Source organism: Zeus faber (assembly GCF_960531495.2).
Source record: "Zeus faber genome assembly, chromosome: 9".
Taxonomy (NCBI): domain Eukaryota; kingdom Metazoa; phylum Chordata; class Actinopteri; order Zeiformes; family Zeidae; genus Zeus; species Zeus faber.
The window spans coordinates 29,454,386-29,477,061 of record NC_137197.1 but is presented as its reverse complement, the minus strand read 5'-3'; the positions used below and the strand labels follow the sequence as shown (position 1 = coordinate 29,477,061).

The 22,676-nt window shown below is 42.8% G+C and overlaps 1 protein-coding gene across 1 annotated transcript in view; it reads left to right on the top strand.

Moving 5' to 3' along the window:
• The window catches only part of snx19b (sorting nexin 19b), an 84,570-nt gene extending 68,219 nt beyond the window's left edge, over positions 1 to 16,351 (top strand). Inside the window, exons 12-14 of the mRNA XM_080006546.1 lie at positions 10,164 to 10,348; positions 10,892 to 10,979; positions 13,685 to 16,351. Coding sequence (XP_079862672.1) covers positions 10,164 to 10,348; positions 10,892 to 10,979; positions 13,685 to 13,808 — 397 coding nt within the window. The 3' untranslated portion in view covers positions 13,809 to 16,351. The remainder of the gene's footprint in view (positions 1 to 10,163; positions 10,349 to 10,891; positions 10,980 to 13,684) is intronic.
• Positions 16,352 to 22,676: the final 6,325 nt, after the last annotated feature.

Here is a 22,676-nt window from a genome sequence, read left to right as displayed (position 1 = left end):
AGAGATGGTATTTGGAAAATCCTTGAAATTGCGATAAATAAATGGTTTATTGCAAATTAGAGTTACACTGCTTACAGAAAAATCATTAAAGGTACTTACAGAGAAGTCAGGTGACTATTGGTATCAGCCCCATTACCATGCATGTTCCATGTAAGGAATCAAGTTTGTTTCTAGCGAAACAAAACTCCAAATTTGTTGAATGGGGAGTTTAATTCATGTACATTAGTTCACTTACCTATAAAAGCCTGCCTTTTGCATCTAAATAAAAATTAAATCTTCAAAACATGCAGAACGTCACACATTTTCCTCATGGTAGTAGCCATAGTTGCTACTGATTTGTGTCTTGACCTATGCGTGAAACAAAAATATGCGTTAAAATTACATTAAGCAATATTTTTTCAATAATTGGGCATGTGGCCACTTCCTGTCATAGTTATGGCAGTAAATGAGACAGGAAAGGAGAGGGATGCAACCAGGAGGGTATTGGGGTGTGTTCAAAGCAGGTGTTGGTGGTGTGGTTGCATGTGTTTGTGTGATGGGACCGTGTGTGTGTGTGTGTGTGTGTGTGTGTGTGTGTGTGTGTGTGTGTGTGTGTGTGTGTGTGTGTGTGTGTGTGTGTGTGTGTGTGTGTGTGCGTGTGTGTGTGCGTCTGTCTGTCTGTCTGTCTGTCTGTCTGTCTGTCTGTCTGTCTGTCTGTCTGTCTGTCTGTCTGTCTGTCTGTCTGTCTGTCTGTCTGTCTGTCTGTCTGTGTCCACGGGTGAGAGTACAGGACTTATCCCAATTGGTTCTGGTGTATAAGGTCAGTATTATGTTGTTGCACCTCCAAGCAGCAGAAAGGGCCCCAAAGGTCCCCCCCCCCCGAGCTTCCGCAGCTGCCTAGACACCCCACAGCTGCAGGAAAGCCCGAAGCACCCCGCCCTGCAGCCACAGTAGACCGCTGGACCGCCAGAGAAGTCGGAGGCCCGCGGAGCAACCCCCACGCCTGGCCCAGAGGAGCATAACCCAGTCCCAGGGAGCACAAGGAGACCCCTCACTCCAGGGGGCACATACATACAACCCACCTCCAAGCTCCAAGTGCTCCAACCGACACCCCGCCCAAACCAACCGGCTCGCTGGCGGGACCCCCATGCCCACCCACACTCCACGTAAGGGCGAGGCCTGCCCCACCGCAGCCAACTAGATGTCCTACCCGGCCCGGAGCCTCGAGCACCCATCCACGTAGCAGAGTGTGCTCAGTGTGGGGCGCCCGAATGTTAGCCCCCCCGCCGACGCCAGCAGGCAGCCAGATATATGGGCCCTCCACCACTTGGGAACCCACCACAGAGAAGCCGTGCGGCGGGAGCAAAGGCCAACAGCCACCCCCCGCACCTCAACCCACACCCACAATTACGAGCAGCCCCCCAGGGGCCCCGGAAGGCACCTGGCGGCACTCTCCGCAGCCCTGCCAGGTCGCAGCACACTGTAAGCCACCAGGCGCAAGCCACCAGGACTTGAGCCCAGCCGGCGGGGGGCCCACCCACAGATTGGTGGAGATATCAACACCAAGGTATCTGATGTTGCCCGTTGTGATGGTTATGGGAAGTTTCTGGGTTACAGCATTGCAGTCCTCCCCACTGAGTGGTAAGACTGTGGTTTTAGTCCAATTTATTGCAGAATCTGAGATAGCTGAGAATTTAGATTAAGATAGATAGATAGATAGTTAGATAGATAGATAGATAGATAAGATTGAATACCTCCGGTAGGGATGATATTGGGTTCCATACATACAACAAGATATCATCCGCATACAAACTGATTTTGTGAACAGAGTTGCCTGTTTGTATGCCAACGATATTACTGTTTTGACAGATGGCCCCTGCGAGGGTTTCAATAAAGATGGCAAATAGTAAAGGGGAGAGCGGACATCCTTAACTTGTGCCGCATTGTAGAGTGAAATGCTGTGAAGTGTAACCATTGGTGATGACAAGCAGATGGGGAGTTGAGTAAATGATTCTGATCCATTGAATTAGTGACTCTCCAAAGCCAAATGTGTTGAGGGTTGGAAAGAGATACGTTCAATTAACTCTGTCAAATGCTTTTTCGGCATCTAAAGAGGCAATAACAGTATTTAAGTTGTTCCTTTGAGAATAAACAGCGCATATTGCTGGATGAGTGTCTGCTTTTGACAAAGCCTGTTTGATTTGGGTAATTTATAAATGGAATTACTTTTTCAATTCTGTTGATTAGTGTTTTACTAATAATCTGTAAATTGCAATTAGTAAGGCTTATTGGTCTATAACTGGAGGTTAGTGTTGTGTCCTTATTGGGTTTGAGCAAAACCAATGAGCGCTGTATTCATGTGCAGAGGCATGTTGGAGGATGACTTTATCTCTGTAACCATTCTGATGAATAATGGGTATATATGTGGTCAGAAGTGTTTCTAGAATTCCATTGGGTATCAGAGCTGGGTGATTTATTGTTGGGCATAGAAAAGAGAGCTTCCCTGAGTTCTTCTAGAGTAAGTGGTTGATCTACTGTGGTAGCCTGCTCTGTGGAAAGTTTAGGGAGGTCGATATCATCAAGGAATGAGTGAATGTTTGATATATTAGATTCTTTATCTGTGTGATTATAGCTTATTATAAAAGTCTCTAAATATGTTATTGATGTAATAAGTGTTAAGGCTGTAATAAGTGTTTTTTCTCTATCGCGTTTCAATTGCAAGAAATTTACCTGATTTGTCATTGAATTTGTTGCATGCAGTCGGCGAGTTTGTTCATCTTTTCCATGAATTGCTTAATGAGGTTTTAACTACCAAACGTTGCATCAAAGCCTTGCTTTTGAAAAAAAAAAGGAAAGAATGACGCTGTATGGCAGTATATAAATACAGGTGTGTTCCCAACAGCAACCTAGGCCTAATAATGTCATCGTAGCCCCCCCCCCCAACCCCCCCCAAGGGTTTGACAGTGTGTATGTGAACAATGCACAGAGCGGGTTTATAGCTGTCAGTGTCGGTAAGCTCCTGTTTCCCTCGGTACTGTGCAGTAACCCGCCACAAAGTCAGCGTGATTTAATGAGCTTGTCTCTAGCTGGCATGTGACGTGGAACAGACAGACATCATCGTCTACTAACCGAGGGTTTAAACTAGCTTTGATCGAAAATAAACATTGTTACCGGGGGGCCGAGGCACCGTGAGGTAGAACAATTCACAAAATAGTTGTGGGCCATAATTACCTGTGCGAATGTGCTTGTGTCCGTGTGCGTTCACCCAATATGTTGGTGTGGGTCTCTCAGCACCTGTAAACCAATACTAATTCAAGTGCTTGCGTGTCTGTCGGAGGGAAAATGAGAGAGACATTATTTAATAGGTCACACATGTTCAAAAAAGAAAAAAAGTTTACTCCATATGCTAAATTAGTTTTTATTATTTGTTGTGTGTCTCAGTTCCCTCTGTGGCATCACATTTTATGCAAATCTGTTAGCTTTTATACAGTGTGATCCTTGAAATGGTTTTTTTAATGTCAAATGATGAGCTCCGCTACACCAGCCCCGGTTTTCCACTGCAGGTGTGGGACGCAAATTGCAGCGATTGTCGACAAAGCGTGGTTTCGCTTCTCTCGGCTAATATGAAATACACGGTTGGATTAAAGCACGTTCAATTGTAAAAACAAAACAACAAAAGGAGAATGGTTCCACACACTGCTGCCCAGCATGTGGCAACCTGCATTGAACAAGCAGTCGTAACAACCTGATTTAGGGGCCCCGATGAGGTGAGCTGAAATAAGCCTGACATGGAGCCTAGAGAAGACCCCTGGTTCTCCTGAACGCTGGCCTGCGGTTGAATACGGCGTTACATAACAGCAGCATCTGCTCAGCATTAGATGTTTTGAAAATCCACTTTTGTCGCATCGACCATCACACTGGCGTGCCCCCTATGCCGAAGCGCTGTTGTTCATTTTCGGTGTCACTTTATATTGACCGTCTCTAGCTTCTGTATGCAGCAGCAGAGAGAACGCACTGCATTTGTGTATGCTGAAGAAAACCTTCTGAGGTTTTCAAAAAGGAGATTCAATGTTTTTTTAAGGCTGCAAACATTTTTCCCGGTCTGGGCTTTTTTTTTTTTTTTTTTTTTTTTGTCAGTCAGTGTGCATTACAATAATACAGGATAAAACAGAAGCTTACAAAAATGCACAGGGATAACATTTCAATGCGGAATTATAAATACGGGGAATCATAAATATAATTTTATACCTGGGACCTCCGTACACGGGGGGGTTGGGGGGAGTATTCAAGATTTCGCATTGAACAGCCGAATCAGATTCGACTAACAAAATTCTGAGTCGTGTACAGCCCTCGTGTGGCACTCAGTGTCTTTTTGAGTTGACCTTGGCGGGAGAATTGGGCTCAGAGGTAAGTGTTTTCAGGTATCATCAACCAAAGTCCATTTATTTAAATCATGAGCGGGAAAAGGGTGGGGGAGCAAAAACAGGTTCTTCCCGATCCGGGGCATCAGCAGCATTCCTGTCTCCCGCTGGCATCGTCCTCCTGGTGACACACAATTACATTACATTTACATTTAGCAGACGCTTTTATCCAAAGCGACTTACAATTGTTCAAACACCGACGAACGCAGCCATCAGGAGCAATTAGGGGTTAAGTGTCTTGCTCAAGGACACTACAGCATGCTAGCAGGAGGAGCCTGGGATTGAACCAGCAACCTTTAGATCACTAGACCACCAGCTCTACCGCCTGAGCTACCACCCCCCACCCGATTCACTTCAGCATCAACAGACCATTCAACAATGTTGTTTACACTTAAAGTTCTAGGTTAAATTCAAGCCTTTTTACAACGAGGCGGGGCCACCACACACTGACTCTGGTTGCCTTCCCCTCTCGTGACGGGTGAGTCCTCTCTCCCTTTGTAGGCTGGCACCTTGATTGCTGATCTGGCCCAACTTGGTTTCTCCAAGTTTTCAACCATCACCGGGGGATAGACCTGTTTTCCACAATGATCCCCAGCTGACAGCCTCTCCTAGCTGGGTGCCACCCCCCTCTATGGCTCCCTCCAGTGGTTTGACCCGAGGGAACGCCACACTAGAAATAATAAATAATTATCGAAAAACACACAAAATAAATCCCCCACAATGTCCCTCCCCCTCATGCCTGGCACGCAAAGCCAAAGTGACGAGTGGAGCAACTGAAAACTTTTGTTTCTCTAGAAGTCATTAAACATAGGATGAAAGACAGTCAATGATGATAACTAAACAATGATTAATTAATAATGAATAATTAAAATATATATTTATTAAATTGTATTATTTGCGGTGATGATGGTAATCAGCTGAATAGCGGGATGACATCACATAACTGCGATAATGCAGATACCGTCACAGCCCTGGTCATTGGCTTCTGTGCTTTATTTTCTTTGGCAGCTATCAGTGTTTGTAGTCTGAAACAGCAACATTCAGAATTGTCTGTAGTTGTTACCTTGAGCTCTAAATAACTTCTCCAACCTCTCCATGTCAGCTGACTGGCTGCCCCCACCCCACCCCACCGCTGATGGTAAATCTCAGTGTGGACAAGGTCAAGGTAAAAAATGACCTGGGTAAAATCTTTCTAGCCCTCCCCCTAGTCATTTTAATTTGCCTGAGACCTTGCATCCAATACAGGTATGTTAAGGAGAGATGGATTGACATATTGTTACTTTGAGTGCCTGAGATCAAATCAAGCACAGGACATACAGTGTGGCAAAAAAGTATTTAGTGCCACCAATTGTGCAAGTTCTCCCACTTAAAAAGATGAGAGAGGCCTGTTATTTTCATCATAGGTAAACCTCAACTATGAGAGACAAAATGAGAAAAAAAATCCAGAAAATCACATTGTCTGATTTTTAAAGAATTTATTTGCAAATTATGGTGGAAAATAAGTATTTGGTCAATAACAAAAGTTCAACTCAATACCTTGTTATTTACCCTTTGTTTGCAATGACAGAGGTCAAACGTTTTCTCTAAGTCTTCACAAGGTTTTCACACACTTTTGCTGGTATTTTGGCCCATTCCTCCATGCAGATGTCCTCTAGAGCAGTGATGTTTTGGGGCTGTCGCTGGGCAACACAGACTTTCAACTCCCTCCAAAGATTTTCTATGGGGTTGAGATCTGGAGACTGGCTAGGCCACTCCAGGACCTTGAAATGCTTCTTACGAAGCCACTCCTTCGTTGCCCGGGCGGTGTGTTTGGGATCATTGTCATGCTGAAAGACCCAGCCACGTTTCATCTTCAATGCCCTTGCTGATGGAAGGAGGTTTTCACTCAAAATCTCACGATACATGGCCCCATTCATTCTTTCCTTTACGCGGATCAGTCGTCCTGGTCCCTTTGCAGACAAACAGCCGCAAAGCAGGATGTTTCCACCCCCATGCTTCACAGTAGGTATGGTGTTCTTTGGATGCAACTCAGCTTTCTTTCTCCTCCAAACACGACAAGTTGAGTTTTTACCAAAAAGTTCTATTTTGGTTTCATCTGCCCATATGACATTCTCACAATCCTCTTCTGGATCATCCAAATGCTCACTAGCAAACTTCAGACGGGCCTGGACATGTACTGGCTTAAGCAGGGGGACACGTCTGGCACTGCAGGATTTGAGTCCCTGGCGGCGTAGTGTGTTACTGATGGTAGCCTTTGTTACTTTGGTCCCAGCTCTCTGCAGGTCATTCACTAGGTCCCCCCGTGTGGTTCTGGGATGTTTGCTCACCGTTCTTGTGATCATTTTGACCCCACGGGATGAGATCTTGCGTGGAGCCCCAGATCGAGGGAGATTATCAGTGGTCTTGTATGTCTTCCATTTTCTAATAATTGCTCCCACAGTTCATTTCTTCACAACAAGCTGCTTACCTATTGCAGATTCAGTCTTCCCAGCCTGGTGCAGGTCTACAATTTTGTTTCTGGTGTCCTTTGACAGCTCTTTGGTCTTGGCCATAGTGGAGTTTGGAGTGTGACTGTTTGAGGTTGTGGACAGGTGTCTTTTATACTGATAACGAGTTCAAACAGGTGCCATTAATACAGGTAACGAGTGGAGGACAGAGGAGCCTCTTAAAGAAAATGTTACAGGTCTGTGAAAGCCAGAAATCTTGCTTGTTTGTAGGTGACCAAATACTTATTTTACAGAGGAATTTACCAATGAATTCATTAAAAATCCTACAATGTGATTTCCTGGATTCTTTCCCCCCATTCTGTCGCTCATAGTCGAAGTGTACCTATGATGAAAATTACAGGCCTCTCTCATCTTTTTAAGTGGGAGAACTTGCACAATTGGTGGCTGACTAAATACTTTTTTGCCCCACTGTATATCATTCCATATCCCATTTAGAATCTAAAATCAGAAGTTATTGACTTTTTTCCACATGGATGGCCGTGAAATGTTATGACTGTGGGGATCGCACCACGGGGACCACAGTGGAGAATCCCCATGCTCCCTACCGCCGAAGGACCCTGATTCACCAGCAGTATCCATGCCAGTGATCCATGCGGCTTCTCACTGTAGTGATTCTTTTGAACGGCTCAAAATACTTTTTTACAATTTTTACAGTTTTATGTTGTTGTTTATTTAAGTTGCTGTCTCCTATACTGTTTTGTTCCCAATCACATTGGACCATGACACGCCCCTTTTTCAATGAGTTTGTGACGTGACACAAACTTCTCAACAAATTTCTCCTGGCAATGGGGAGTTAAAGGAGAACCTGTGTTTAAAAACCTGCTCATTTTGGTGTGAAAACGGTATTATATGAAGAATATGGCCATACCCAGAGAAGGCAAAAGTACATTGAAATGTATCTCGATACAAAATACAAATCCGTGCCCGTAAAATGTATCAAACTAAATTACAACTTACTTGTGTGAGCAAATGTCTTTAAATAAGATACTTGTCATTTATATTTTAAAATACAAAAATACATCGAATGACCTGCCATTAACTGTCATTATCTCTGTCACTGGGGGAGCAAGCAAGCCCAAAACAAGTGTCTTGCATGAACAACATTTAAAAAACATTTTAAAAACATTTGAACTTTTCCCTTTGTTATTTAACATTTGATAAAAGAAATGTTAGAACCACTGGAGAACATGTTCCAGAACACCGTCAGCAGGATACTCAATAAAAACTCGACAAGAAATCGCCGCTGAAAGAAGCACAAATTCGATAGTGAGCAGAGTTGGCAGTGGCTTTGCTTTAAATAAAGATGAATAAAATAGAAAATGGTGAAATCAAACTCAATGTCATTTATTGACAGTACTCGTATTTCCTCACATTGTGACAGGGGCTTTTATTAACCTCAACTTCTGTCTGGGTGCCGTGCTCCTCAAAATAAATACATCTAAAATATGCTTGTGTTATCTTTTTGTTCGGAGACACGGAAACAGCCGGGACGCAAGTGAACCAGAGATCGCTCTCTCTCCATTACGCAATTCACTGTCCTGATCCAAGGCGGAATGTCCCTTGGTTTAAAATGTTGGTATCATGCATTACAAATAGAACTTAACAAAAACAATAGATCTACAATAAAAACAGGGAAATCCGTGCGTGGTGCCCTCGGCGCAGCACTGGAGGAGAAAAGAAAACATACACACTGACTCAGATTCAGCCTTGTTCACCATTTATTTTTTGAGTACCTATTTCATACCTATATACCTATATTTGAGGAAATACAGTATATATAAACCATATTCTGAATGTTGCGGCTCCGGTAAAAACAAGCTTGTTGACCCAGGAAAAGGAGACGATTCATGACCCGGAAAGGGAGGTTGAAGTCCGTCCCCTGCCATGACGCATCAGCATTTGGACCAGTCGCGATAAGGAGTCGTTCTCAGAATGAGAGAGACAAAAGACAAAGTTTGGCTCAGGGGTGTGCGCAGAGAACACAGCAAGAACCCAGATCACCGCGTCAGTGTGTTCTTATCTTGTTCTGAGGACGTCTTTTTTAAGTCTACCTTCACGTTTATCAATGAAACCTTTGACTTTTCCTTTTTCTTATTTAAATGATCATGTCAAACACTTCTCAAATCAGTAATTTCCTTTTAGTTGTTTTTGAGCACTAGTTTTTCTAGCATTTCATGCCCCCACTTGTTTTCTCATGCCACCTAAAATAATGTTATAATTCTTTGCTTTAGATGTATGCTTCAAGCAAATCATGACTTGCATCTAGTCATGTGACACACTACAAAATAGGGCTGCTGCTTATAACAAGAAATACAAGCATAATATGATCCTCATTTTATTGTCAGACACTTAAAGTAGTTTAAGTATTTTAAATACAAAGATGCTACAGCCAAATGTATCTAGATGCAAATTTCATCTACTTTTTTTTTCACTCTGATCAAATACAAATTGCAAAATACGCAAAAGTAATTACAATTTGTATTTCTAACACATACCTCGTTAGGGACGCGACACAGGTTCTGGTTCAGGCGCTTGTCATTTCCCGTCTTGACTACTGCAAAGCTGTTCTGGCTGGACCGCCCCTTCCATCAGACCTCTACTGCACATCCAGAATGCAGCAGGCCGTCTCGTGTTCAACCAACCAAAATTTGCTCATGTCACTGCCCTAGGTCGATCACTTCACTGGCTCCCCATCTCTGCTCGCAGACTAAAAACCCATCTCTACAGACTACACCTGAACCCTACTTGCACTGACCTGTCCACCCCAAAAGCATATTTTCTTCCCTTAACTGTATGACATACTTTCATTACAAACAAGAAAATAACAAAAAAAATGCCTCTACTATTACTACTTGTTTCTAGAGAATGTTTGGCTGGCTGTGACTGTGACTTACAGTTGGTTTGTTACTGGGACAAGTATACTTATTGTAAGTCACTTTGTACAAAAGTGTCTGCTAAATGATTTAATGTAATGTAGCGTATGGCAATTGAAACAACATATAGTGTAGGTGTTTCTTAAAATGTATTACTGACTCAACACCAGTAGGCAAAATGTTCCATGAGGTTTGAGTTAAAACAGTGAATCACCTATGGTCAATCACCCAATCACCTATGGTTTCAATAAAGGTATGTTTGGGACAACCTCAGTGTCTGACACCGTAATGGTGTCAGTATTTCTGTGGTTTATGCATGTTGTACATACACAATTCACCCTCATACGCTCATTTTCCAGCTGTCTTGTGGTTTTAAACAACAGGTGGCTGGAATCGGGTGTGGCCAACCTGACCTGCACCCAGTACTGGGTATCGTACCTGAGGATCATACAGGAGGCCGTGTGGCCCGGGGGTTGCCTGCCCGCTCAGCCTTGGCCCAGACGCAGCCAGCAGCAGAAAGACCACACTGAGCAGCAAGCCTTGCAGTGCCTGATGGGAATCGTGCCAGGTATGGGATGGCAAACGCATGAATATGCACACAAATAACACACGAAAGAAACTCATGGCTGTGCACTACCTACAGGAGAAAAGGTTGATTTATTGTAAGTTTCACAATTAAAATAATGGGCAATTGTTTTAATTGCTCCACTATTTACGGGATCAATACTTGCATTTTATTTGTTTAAATGCGATTTATACATGTTTTTGTTTAATGACTACTACGTTACTGTTTCTCAGTTTTTACGATGTGATAAAACTTGAGCATTATTATCATTTATCACTCATCATTTTGGAAGAATATTTCAAACTTCTTCCATAGTTTTGATGTCGTATAGTCGACAAAGATAAAAAAAAAAGGTCAAATTGCAAAACCTAGTCAATAAGTATAACTCCAGAATCATGATGCTTATGGACTAGGAAGAATTGTGATAGTATTAAATTGGGTCTCTATTGTATACACTAAAAAATAACACGACTATAGTATAGAGCCCTATAGTATACACTACTAAATAACATTGCTATAATATAGAGCCCTATTCACTGTTCCCAGACCTGGTCTCGGATATGCTGGGCTCTGACAAGTATAGACGCAGCTGGCAGACTGCACTGGACTCCCTGCAAGATCCCTACATCAACAGGTGACCCTCACACTAAGAGAGACCTACTTTTACACACACACACCCACACACACACACACACACACACACACACACACACACACACACACACACACACACACAATGCAAAAGAATGAATGTGGCTGCATCTATAATAGTAACCTCCTCACCCACACACACTGAACATGTGTATGACAATGTGCTGCAAGGTTATAAAAAGTGTGAATAGAGATCTGGAGGGTTCATACTGTAAACCCGCCCTTAACCTGGTTAGAATCAGTCAAATCACTCAATGTTGGTTTTTGGTATCGTCTTTCCAAAATAAAGCATATCCAGACCTTCTTATTTATATACACAATGTGCTCAGCCGGTGCCCTAGATTCGTTCCCACCAGATAATCTTATGCAGTGTGTCACTGCCGATCAGAGCGGCTTGTGTCTGTGCGTACCTGCTGAAATTTTCCAGGGGGATATAATTTGGGGTCGCCATACGACAAGATAATGTAAGCCGAGCAACACAACCTGCGACAGACAGCTGACAGATTATGTTGGCTGGGCCAGGGAACTATACATTGAGACAACAGCTCTGGTTAGCTGTACTGTATAGGGCAGGGGTGGCCAACCAGTCAGAGACTAAGAGCCACTTTTTTACTGTGTTACTGCAAAGAGCCACATCATACACATGGCCACACATGAACATCACCCCATCCCTTCCTCACACACACACACACACACACACACAGACCTCTGCTCAGCCAGATTTATTGTAAATGTCACACACCAACATGATAATGACAGAAATTGACTCCTAGCCCCCGCGACCCGACTAAGGATAATCGGTTGAAGATGGATGGATGGATGGAGTACTAAGACCACAGGCCTGTTATTTTCAAAAATTAACATTGTGTGCACTGTCTCACACACACAAACTCTCAGTTCAACCAAGTCCACAAACAAAAATATAACATTGTGTGCACTGTCTCACACACACAAACTCTCAGTTCAAAAAGTACTGCTGTTTATTTATTCATAGAGGGGGGAATTGGACTTCGAGTTTAATGATAAGGATGTATTTTTTTCATGTTGGGTCAATTTATTCAATAGTGTCCCTTAAACCCTAACCTTTAAGAATCGGTTTTGGCTCTTGCCTACCATACACGATCTGATGCTTTGGCCATCCACATATACCTGGGACTAGGTGTTCCGGAGCCCTGGCCACATTTTTGAAAATGTGTGGTTACGAGGATCGAACCCGCTATCGGATCTCGAGTTCAAAGCCGCTACCATTGAGCCAGGACTCCTAAATGAAAGTACTGCGTTTCCGCGGTATACCTCTCAGTCCACAAACAAAAATATAATAATTAACAATAGCGTTTTCCTCTTACTATGCATGTTGCTTAGTGGGACTTCTGGCATTCCTTGTCTTGAACAATCCTCTTCAAATCTGGCTTGTATTCCGTTGTTGCCACTCGAAGCAATTCTTTCACATGGGTGTCAGTCAGAACAGATCGATGCTTTGATTTCACATGTTTTTGGGTAGAAAACACAGACTCGCAGACGTATGTTGACCCAAACATTGACAGTATCTTAAGCGCAGCCCGTTTGACATTGGGGCATTTTTCCATTGGCACACTTTTCCAGAACTCAATGGTCCCTTCCCTTAAAGCAGCTTTCAGTCGGTCCTCCTCCTGCAGCTCGCGAGTCGCCACACACACACACACACACACACACACACACACACACACACACACACACACACACACACACACACACACACACTCCAGCCTTCACAGTTCTCCATCGGAGATGTCCGATACGCAACGCAATTCACCGGCCGATCCATCTTATATGTTGACTACTAACCATGTCAATAGTTTTGAAAATAAACTTCCAAAGCTTTTGGAATCTTATTTGGTGTTTTATTAGTCCTAATGCCGCGTTAGACGCGTTCCAGGCGACTGGAACGCGTCTATATGTTGACTTTGTATGGAGGCGCGCCGCCCCGGCGCTTTTGGTGTAAACGCGGCATTAGGTCTAATAAAACAGGCGTTAATGGGACATGACTCCTGCTGCTGTCCGCTTTGAGTAAATGAGGAAGTGATCCGCGGTTGAAAATGAGTGATACATCATAGCGATTTTATAATCATAATAGGGAATGAATGGCTGCGCTTTTTTTTTTTTCTGAGTTTTTGACGCTTGTCATGTGAAAGTCCCTTAAGAGCCGCATGAAACCAGCCAAAGAGCCGCATGAGGCTCGCGAGCCGCGGGTTGGCCAGGCCTGGTATAGGGGGATGGAATCACCACCACATTCTGTGTTCGTTCATTTAACATGAAGCTTGGCTTACATGATTATTAGTCCTTCCATAATTTCACCAGAATTTCAGTGATAAAGACGGCATTTGCGACTCAACATTGGCCTCGAACTGTAGTTGTAACGTGTCAATAAGAGGGATTTTAGCAGAGGGTCTCATACAAGTGCATCAGAAGGTACTGTATATTTATTTCTTTAGCAGGTATTCAAGGTATTTGGGTTGGTTACGTAAGACAGATTAGCACAGGTCACCGAGGGAGCTAACTTACACATTACTCCCAATTACAGCACCTAGAACGCTTAGTCCTTGACTGCCACTATCCGTCAACTGTGGTGTTCATATCGGTGTATTTCATAATCCAAATTTAGGATCTTTTTTTTTTTTTTGGTGACGTCTGCGTCCTGTGTGCCCTCAGACACCTGGTCTACTGCCTGTGTAACCTTCTCCTGGAGTTCCTGGTCCCTGAGATCCCAGAGGAAGACTTCCAAAAGTGCCTGCTGCAGAGTTTTAGCAAGGCCAAGGACAAAGCATCTGTATGAGGGCGATGGCTGGGATTTGTGTGGGTAAACCGGTAGTGAAAGTGCACCATCCTCACACACACTCACAGACCCAACAATGTCAACGTTTACCGATGATGCGGCGCTAACAATGCATGAAATGAGACTGGATACTCTTTGTCCCTATATTTCTTTTGTGTTAACGGTGGAAATCTACAGACGAACCTGGGGTCCTACAGGTCTGTCTCCAATTTGACCTTGATGCTTGACTGCATCTTGAACACCGGTGTGTGCTATAGGCACACATACACACACAAACACACATATACACAAACATTTGAAACAGCTTTGATTACATGGGAACACCTGGTTACTGTTTGATCGCAGTGCTTCTCTGAGGTGTCGAAAGCTGGATCTGGACGGACGGGAAAAGTCCGCATCTGCACGTCGAGTCACTTCCCGCTCGCTAAAACCCCTGGATTTGAAGCAAACGATCTTCAGATGGCCCTCGGCCCTCGTCTCACTTCCCAGAGCCCACCTCCACCCCCACCCCCCGGGGATCGGGGATCCCTGTGAAAATGAAGACTTTGCCATCACAGAAAAGGGTCTTGAATTCTCTGTTGGCCCGATTGTTAAAAATCCCCCTCAGATCTGTGTGATTCAGACTGAAACGGGACTGCACTTCCTGAATATGAAAATACCATTTATTTTAAACACCACTGAAAATACCGAGATTGTCCAATACAATGCTCATTCTCATAAAAATGATCTTACACCTAAAAACCCAGTACCAACATAACACCACGTCATTTTATTGAGTTCTGACTTTTTGATATAATCAGTTCAACCAAAGCAGTGAAAAAGGTTAAAAATAATAATCAAAATAATAACAGTCAAAAATAATAATAAAAATCTGTAATCTATTGTGATTTATTGCCACTGATAATGTCATCATTTGTTTTTTATACTCTTTGTCGGCAAAGTACCAGAGGACGCATCCCTACTAAAAAGACATGACAATGCAGCAAAAGGTGCTTTAGAGTTCACCACTGACTTTTGGGACGTTTTCCCCCGTTGGGAGTTATAGAGAGAGATGCAGAAGTATAATGTAGAACAAGACCAAGTTTCTTAGCGGAGAGAATGAAGCGTTGTCCAAACTCTTGAATGAGTTGTCACATGAAGATTGTTGCTTTTGAGGATCCATCTCACCATCTCCCCCCTGGTTCTCTTCGATTTGAGCTCCTCCCTCGGCAACAATGCTCCAACCAACTCCTCATGTGTGACTCGGAGGCGAGCGTTCTAAGTCTTAACACAGATTGTCTTAAATTTCCGGCCCGGTTGATATTTGAACATGTTTTTCCGAGGCCATGCTCATATCCTTCACCATTTCAGAGTTACGGATGGTCAGAATTATCGGAAGGGGGATTTGGCTGAACGGACCCGCGGGGACCTGACCGAAGCACGATCTATACCGCAGCTGGTGTTAAGTCACCGTAGACGCCATCACAATATATGTAGCGATGCCTCCGTCTGTCCGTCCACCCTGCTGTTACTAGCGTTCCAGTGTTCCTCTTACCCCAAGGTACCGCACTTGTCCCGTCGTGAAGAATAATTCCAAGATACGCGTTGTTCTTCTCCATTCCTCCGCCTTGTGATTTGCTCTTGATTCATGCTTATTTATTGACCTATTATACGTTTGATTGCTAATTAAACGTTTTGTGTTCCGTTGTTGCCAGTGCCAGCAAAACAAAAAGAAGGAATTCCATTTTATCGGGGTTGGCAATGCTTGTTTGTATATGTCAAATGCCTTACCAAGAAGACTTGGTCCGTATGTCCACACACTATGTGTAGCACCAGTCTAGTCAGTGCCTGCGCCTTATCGCAGTGAAAGTCCCTGTTACCGTGTTATCCGACTTACGATCTTATGATCACGTTGCTCTGAATGTTGCTTTACTTACGCTGTTACTGTGTATATATACAGATATTGAATATATAATGTGAAGTCAAAAAATATAAAAGTGTACTTAATTTATCTCAATGTTACATTCTACTGTTTACCGATTGTTTACCCTTGTTCACTGATATGGTTACGCGTACTCCTCTCAGCGTTCAACAGCCTTTCCTTTTCATTGTGGGGAAAAAAAGGGATTTTTTTTTTCCCTCCTCTTCTCATTTCAAGAGTTCTAATGAGTCACGTTACAGAATATGAATATCTCTCTTCAAAGTTTCTGTATTATCTGGAAAAAAAATAAATATAATATAAGATCAACCCGCTGACAATCCACCCTGGATGCTCTTGCATGACTTATCAACACTTTCACTTTTTAAAGAAAAATATCCATCGGTCCATTGGCTGGTAGCGGCGATTATATATCGCTGCTTGTTCTCGACCATTATTGCAACAATAGCAAAATTTAAAAAAAAAAAGGCCAAACTTAACTTCTGAGTAAAATAATAGTATCCAAATGTTTTTTCCGCCGATTATTTTCTTTGACCACGGAAATTGGAATGCTGTACGGTGCCATGCCAAATGCATGGCAGTCCGATGTTAGTCCGTGTTCATTAATATTTCCACATATTCACAAATTCTGTCTTGTCTTGTTTCAATTAAAGACACTTGATTCATCAATAAAGTCTCCCGTTTTGTTTTGTTTAGTTTCGCTACATTTGACAGACTGTCGTAACAGTGATTGGTAAGCGTGGTCGCCAAAGTATAATTTAGGGGGTTTAAAGTAATTTAGCACGGGGACCTCTGATGCAACTGCAATGGTCGAACACTTCACCAGGCCTCCCGATTAGGGTTTTATTTTTCAGCTTGTCTTGGACCCTTTCACGTGCGCACGTATGGATCTCTTTCATTCTTGGTGGATATCGTCACAAAAAAAAAACCAAAATGCACGTACCGTCCTGCAACAAGTTCCTGCTGTGCCCCATGGTCCTCTGGTTGGCGTCCAACAATAACAAAAGTGTGGATGAAAACCTGTACACTTAACTGAAATTAAGGTCAGAACCGTTTCTTGGAAACCGACTCGCCATTGCTGAGAAATCGCCTTGGACAGGATTTTAGTGGGAAAAAAAGAAAATAACAACCTTCTACGCCAGCGCTGACTTAACGGTAATATCTGACACGCACAAATGGTTTTCATTCACAAACTATCGGGGCACCTGTTGATACTGAACAAAACTTACCACTCTACTGCAGCCTCTCACTGTACTTAAATGTCCTCTAAATCTTAAAAAATATGTTCATTTTAATCACCTTTTCCAAAATAGGAAGATCACAACATTGTCAGGCTGTCTTTATGTTATAGCCAAACAAAAATGTTCGCAAACTGCATTTGATCAAGTTTCGGATTTTACTGGCTCTCTGTTGTGCTATGAACAGTTATAAATGCTGAGAACCAACGTTTTAACAAGGCCTGGGTTGACAAACTCTTGGTGAGATCTCTAACCCTGGTGGTCCCTTTGCATTCTCTCCCATTTAAGTATTTCTATTCAAGTACCTTAAGTGCACATACACATTCGCCGATGACGCCTGCATTTTCACCGCCCGTACCCGATAAAAACAGGCCTGCTCAAGACAACAGCGCAGCCTAGATACTCTTGTCTCTTGAATGTCTGTGTTTGGGTATAGTCAATGGCAAAATGCTGTCTGGATGGCCGCCAGAATGTAATCTAGTCGGAGGATTATTCCCGGTCACCCTGGTTTTTTGTAGATCCAAAGACAAAAAGTTGTCAGACAATTTCACTTTGTCCGTCAGAGGTACATAGAACCTCATACAAATACAATTCATTTATTGTTATTATTTGATACGATATGATAGCAGAAGAGGCGGTCAATAGCTGGATCTGGTGTAGCGCATAAGCAGCAATAATTCCTGGAAAGCTGTTCATAGAGCTTTTATCTTCTGAGCCTAGTGAGGGGCTCTTCTTCGTTCCTGTTTTCTTCATTACACGGGAAGGGACGTGAGCCAGAGTAGAAGTGGCAATACATACCTACTGACATCACCACTCCAATGCACATTTGATTTTGATGGGGATGACGCGCAAGAATTGCATTTCTATTTGACCTCAGAACTGCAGGACTCAATTGCTGGCAAAAACTCATCGCTGCCACAAAATGACTATAGAAACGACAGCAACTTTAGAAGAGCACCCTGGTTTTAGGGGGTTTTTTTCGGGGGGAGGGGGGTTCAAAGACAGGGCTGCTCCACCCTCTCTTCTACATGACCAGACTGACAATCAGGGTATCTGTAGCAACTGCCCCTATAGGGTTACTAGGAAGACAAGAGAATGAGGGGAGGGACAGACAACTATTTGCAAAATGATGAGCCCCAGGAGGAAGCTTTTCAAACCCACAGATTACTTCAGCCCAATGCAGCCAACATAGTCCGAAGAGACGCAAGAGGTTGCTTAGGTGATAACCCATCCACCCCGCCTCTTCATCAATGCCCATCGGTCGAAAAAACCGAATCCCGGTCCCCGAGGTTTTGCAGAGTTTTTGATGAGTGAAGAGAAGCTGGTAGCGTTTTGAATGATAGGGTCAGATTTTCCCATTCTGGTTGTGCGTCCCACCAAGCTGCTGGAAACCCATGATCCCTGGATGTGAAGAGCTTCCAAATGAGAGCCAGAAAGGAGAGCAGTATTTAAAGCCAAAGATAGACAAAATACCTAGAAATACCTTATGGAAATATTAATGGCATCCAATGTTCCATTAAAAAAAATCCCATTTTAATCTTGAGTGTCGAATATTACTGAGCACCGTGGAAGACGTATTTATTTATTTATTTCCGTTGTGATTCCAAAAAAAAAAAAAAAAAAAGCCCTCCGCCATCAAACCGCCATCAAACCGCCACCCGTGTTATTAGTGTATAATTTCTTTCCAGATGACTTGTGGTGCCCGCGTGGGCCCGGAGTGAAGCGGTTGTAAATAAATTAAAGATCTTGTTTAACATCAGCTCGAGTATCGGCCCTGGACTGATTTACACGAAAAGCCACATATGTTTCCTTGTACTTGATGGGTTATGCAACCTCCGCCTGTTTCCCCCCTTAGATTCTCCAGCGCTATTTGACATGCTTTGGACGGGAACAATCTCTTCTATCTCTCTAGCTCTGACTCTGGCCATTTTCCTTCTTTCTATCTTATATAATGAAATACAAACTATCAAGTGCCAGCGCTGATTTGTATTTTTCTTTTTTCATGGATGGCTTGGTTTGCTGTCAGTTGTGATAGAAATCTCACTGGGAGTCTTATTCATGTAACATTTAACACTTAATGCACTTAAATGTCTTTCTGAAAAAACTAGACTGTTATTTCTTTGTTTTTATTTTTCTTATGATTATTAGGCGCAGCCCTATTGTAATTGTACAGCAGCCCCTTTCTGTTATTGTAAGATAACCCCCCCCAAAAAAAAACAAATTCTCTGAATTTTGAAGCCTAAAACAAAAATCTGGAAAACCAACTTCTGCATAACACACAAACACGGTTATGTCTTGTTTGAACCGGGCTGTCACAAAGACCCCGTGGTCGAAGTTTCATCGATCAATTGATCCACATACGGAGCAGATATTAATGAAAGACCGACCAAAAATTGAGCGATGTTAAGACCAACGTGCCAATGCGCCAGTCCGAAAAATGTCAAAACCGGCTAAATCTATACGAATCACACGGAAAATGTAAAATGCACCCAACATGAATCAAATGGAATGTTAAGTATTGACAAGTTCTTCAATAATAACTGTAACACGTACCTAAGACAAATAAACTGGACCCCGTGTATTGCTGCCTGCAGCAATATTTATTATTGTTGTTTTTATTAGTCATCATTTTTTTTACACAAATAAAAAGACTACTAACAAAATATTAACTTGATGAAAAATAATCATAAATAACCTTAATCCATAAACAAGGAACAGTTTGGGTATATAGTAACTGAAAGCTACAGAAAATGAACCCAGAAGCAGCCCGGCATGCCACAAATGTGTTTTAATTTGTTTGTTTTAACCGTAAATTGAGTGTAAAATGTTTGTTTCAGTTGCCATTCAAATGCTACCCGTGGTTTTGACTAATGTTGGTGGACCAGAATACCGCATTTAAGTGAGATGAGCAACAGTTTGAGGATCAATGTGATTATTATGTATTTTAAAAGCATTGGGGATCATCTAATAACGGTACATTCCAGCGCCCCCTGGTGGTCCGTGCATACGTTCAGCTCTAAACAGAAAGTTAAATGAAAACGTCAATTAAAATTGAAACTAATACTATTTTTTTTATATATATATTATTTATTAATCCGCTCACAGGATCATTTCTACTTAAGCATAGACGCGGCCTGTGATTGATTCAGGAAAATCTCATAATTCGTATCATTGTTGTGCTGGTTCTGCTTTCAACAGGCGTGATAGCGGCAGTGCGCCACTAGAGGGCGTCAGTACAAAATACTTGTGATGGTTTGGTTAAACTGCAGTACCGATAGTGACCACAAGGGGAGCAGAGTGGAGGCATCCAGCCACCTCGAGCTGGAACGGTTGGAAAAGATGTTTTTATTTTTATTTTGTGTATATATATATATATATATATATATATATATATATATATATATATATATATATATATATATATATGTGCGTGTGCGTGCGTACATTACCAAATGCATTACCATGCACAATCTTTTTTTTTATTTATGAGTTTTATTTAGAGTTCATCTCTTTTTACTTTCCTAAGTTTAACATTGATTTAAAGCAGTAGTGCTTATGCTTGAGGATATTTCTTTCAGTACTCTGAAATAGGCTGTGATGCTACTTAGACTTACTCAGTCCAAATATTAAGCCCTGCCAAATATCTCGCCCCATTAACCTTGGATAGAATCCGAACTCCATGGTGTCATCGGTCCGTCCGTAGGATACACATAACACCCAGGATCTGATGGTGGATCCTCTTAGAGATATGGAGTTCTTCCACGTTCTGTCGTGGTTGCGCACAAAGAAATGTTAAATCAGGACTTCTACTCTGTGGGACATGCTGGGACTCCTCTGTAAGGTGAGCTGTGGAGGTAAGTTAAGGTAAGTTTCATTTAGGAGGGTTTGAATGTATATTTAAAACAACACAGACAATTAATTATATTATTTAATTATGGAACCCAGAATCGCGACCTTGGCGCCGCCCCTTGCGGATGCCGCCTGCGCGAGCACCTCGGTCGGTTACACACATTTTAGTATTTTTAGTATTTTAAATTTCAAATAATCTTGAATCTTGAATCTTGGTGCTGATAATTCGGGGGCCTTCACTTAAGGAGAGAACCTCAGGCAGGGCTGTCATAAATCTCCATAAAACCGGCTCCGAGATTCAAGATTCAAGATTCAAGATTTTTTGTCACATACATATACATACAGTCATACATATATGTAGTGAAATGTCATGACACCCGGTGATTACGCACAATAAGCAAAAATGGCTCCAGTTGGCGACCAAAGCTGCCACAACCTTCCCAAGGGTCAGAGTGAGTATTTGACCGGGGAGGACCGGGTCGTAGGTCGACACCTTCTTTTCATAAGATATGTTGTAGAACTAGTTTCACCTGACCTTTCGGAACCACCCCTTTCCATAGCCACAGAATCTTTCGAGCCCCCCCCAGAGCTGGGAGTGACACGGGTCAGAGTGTGTGCCCAGAGGTTGAGTGATGAGGGGTTTACCCTCCCACAACATTTACCTTTACACCCCACCCTTTACAGCTCAGCCTACCACCAGTCCATGTCCAATCCACAGTGGAAATTCTTATATACGGTATCTATGGATGGACTGTTACCAGCGATTCCAGAGTTTCAATCAAGTGTTACCTTATACAGTGCTATGGATGAACTTCGTCCACAACATTGATTCCCTCTCTTTCGCGGGAGATGCTCCATGTGTTCGCTCCCATTGAGTGAGGCTCGATGGGATTCAATGCTCGGCGTGTGCAGCTGTCCTCCTTTCGCTTTCAAGTAAAAATCAACATCGCAGCAGTTGCAGCTTGTTTGCCCTGATGCCAAAAGGGAGATATGACTTCCCTTCGCACTTCCAGGGATGGAAGGAAGAATCTGGACATTCCGTCTAGACATTCCTCAGGCCATTGATAAACAAGTCTAGCAATGAAACACAGAACGCTAAGGGATGGAGGACATACCTCTGTCTGTGTGTGGACTGTACAGTGTGTCTTTCTTACCACACACACACACATATGCATGCATACCTCCAGGGAGTGGTGTCACTTCCATGCCTTTTCCTTAAATTGGGGTGTAAAGGTCATTGGTGGTGGGAGGGTGAGCCCATCGTTTCTCAACCTCAGGGCACACCCTCTGGTGCTTAACTCATTTTCTATTTCCCAGCCCCAGTAACACCTAAATGAGCCAACAAGGTGACTCCTCACGTTCAGTCCCATCTTCTCTCATCTCAATGACCGTATGGATTTTATGTCTGTCTGCTTATTAAAAATACCGGAAGCTTTATCAGACGATTGTGGGTGACAGCTGACTGTGTGGCTTTATATATATATATATATATATGATTCAAGAAATGCAGCAGTTCTCAACATGACAAATTCCTTGAATATGAAAACGTACTCATTCTGGTTCTGATTCTAAAGGATCCGTCTAGACAAAAGACAAAAAGATTGTCCGAGGTGGAAAGGTCTGCGGTCAGTCAATCTTCAGCTTTTTTTTGGAGCACCCTCGTCCTCAGCCTCTCATCCCTTTATTATATAAGTTGAAAATAGGCAAGCAGATGATGAAATGTCCGTCCGATGTCCAGCACTTTTTCAGTCGAGACTGCCAGGTCCCCCTGAGTAACTGTTCCGACACTTCATTATTTTGGTTAGATAACGCGCAGTTTTCATAGCAAACAATAATTCAAGGGATTAGAAACTTCGTCCAGCT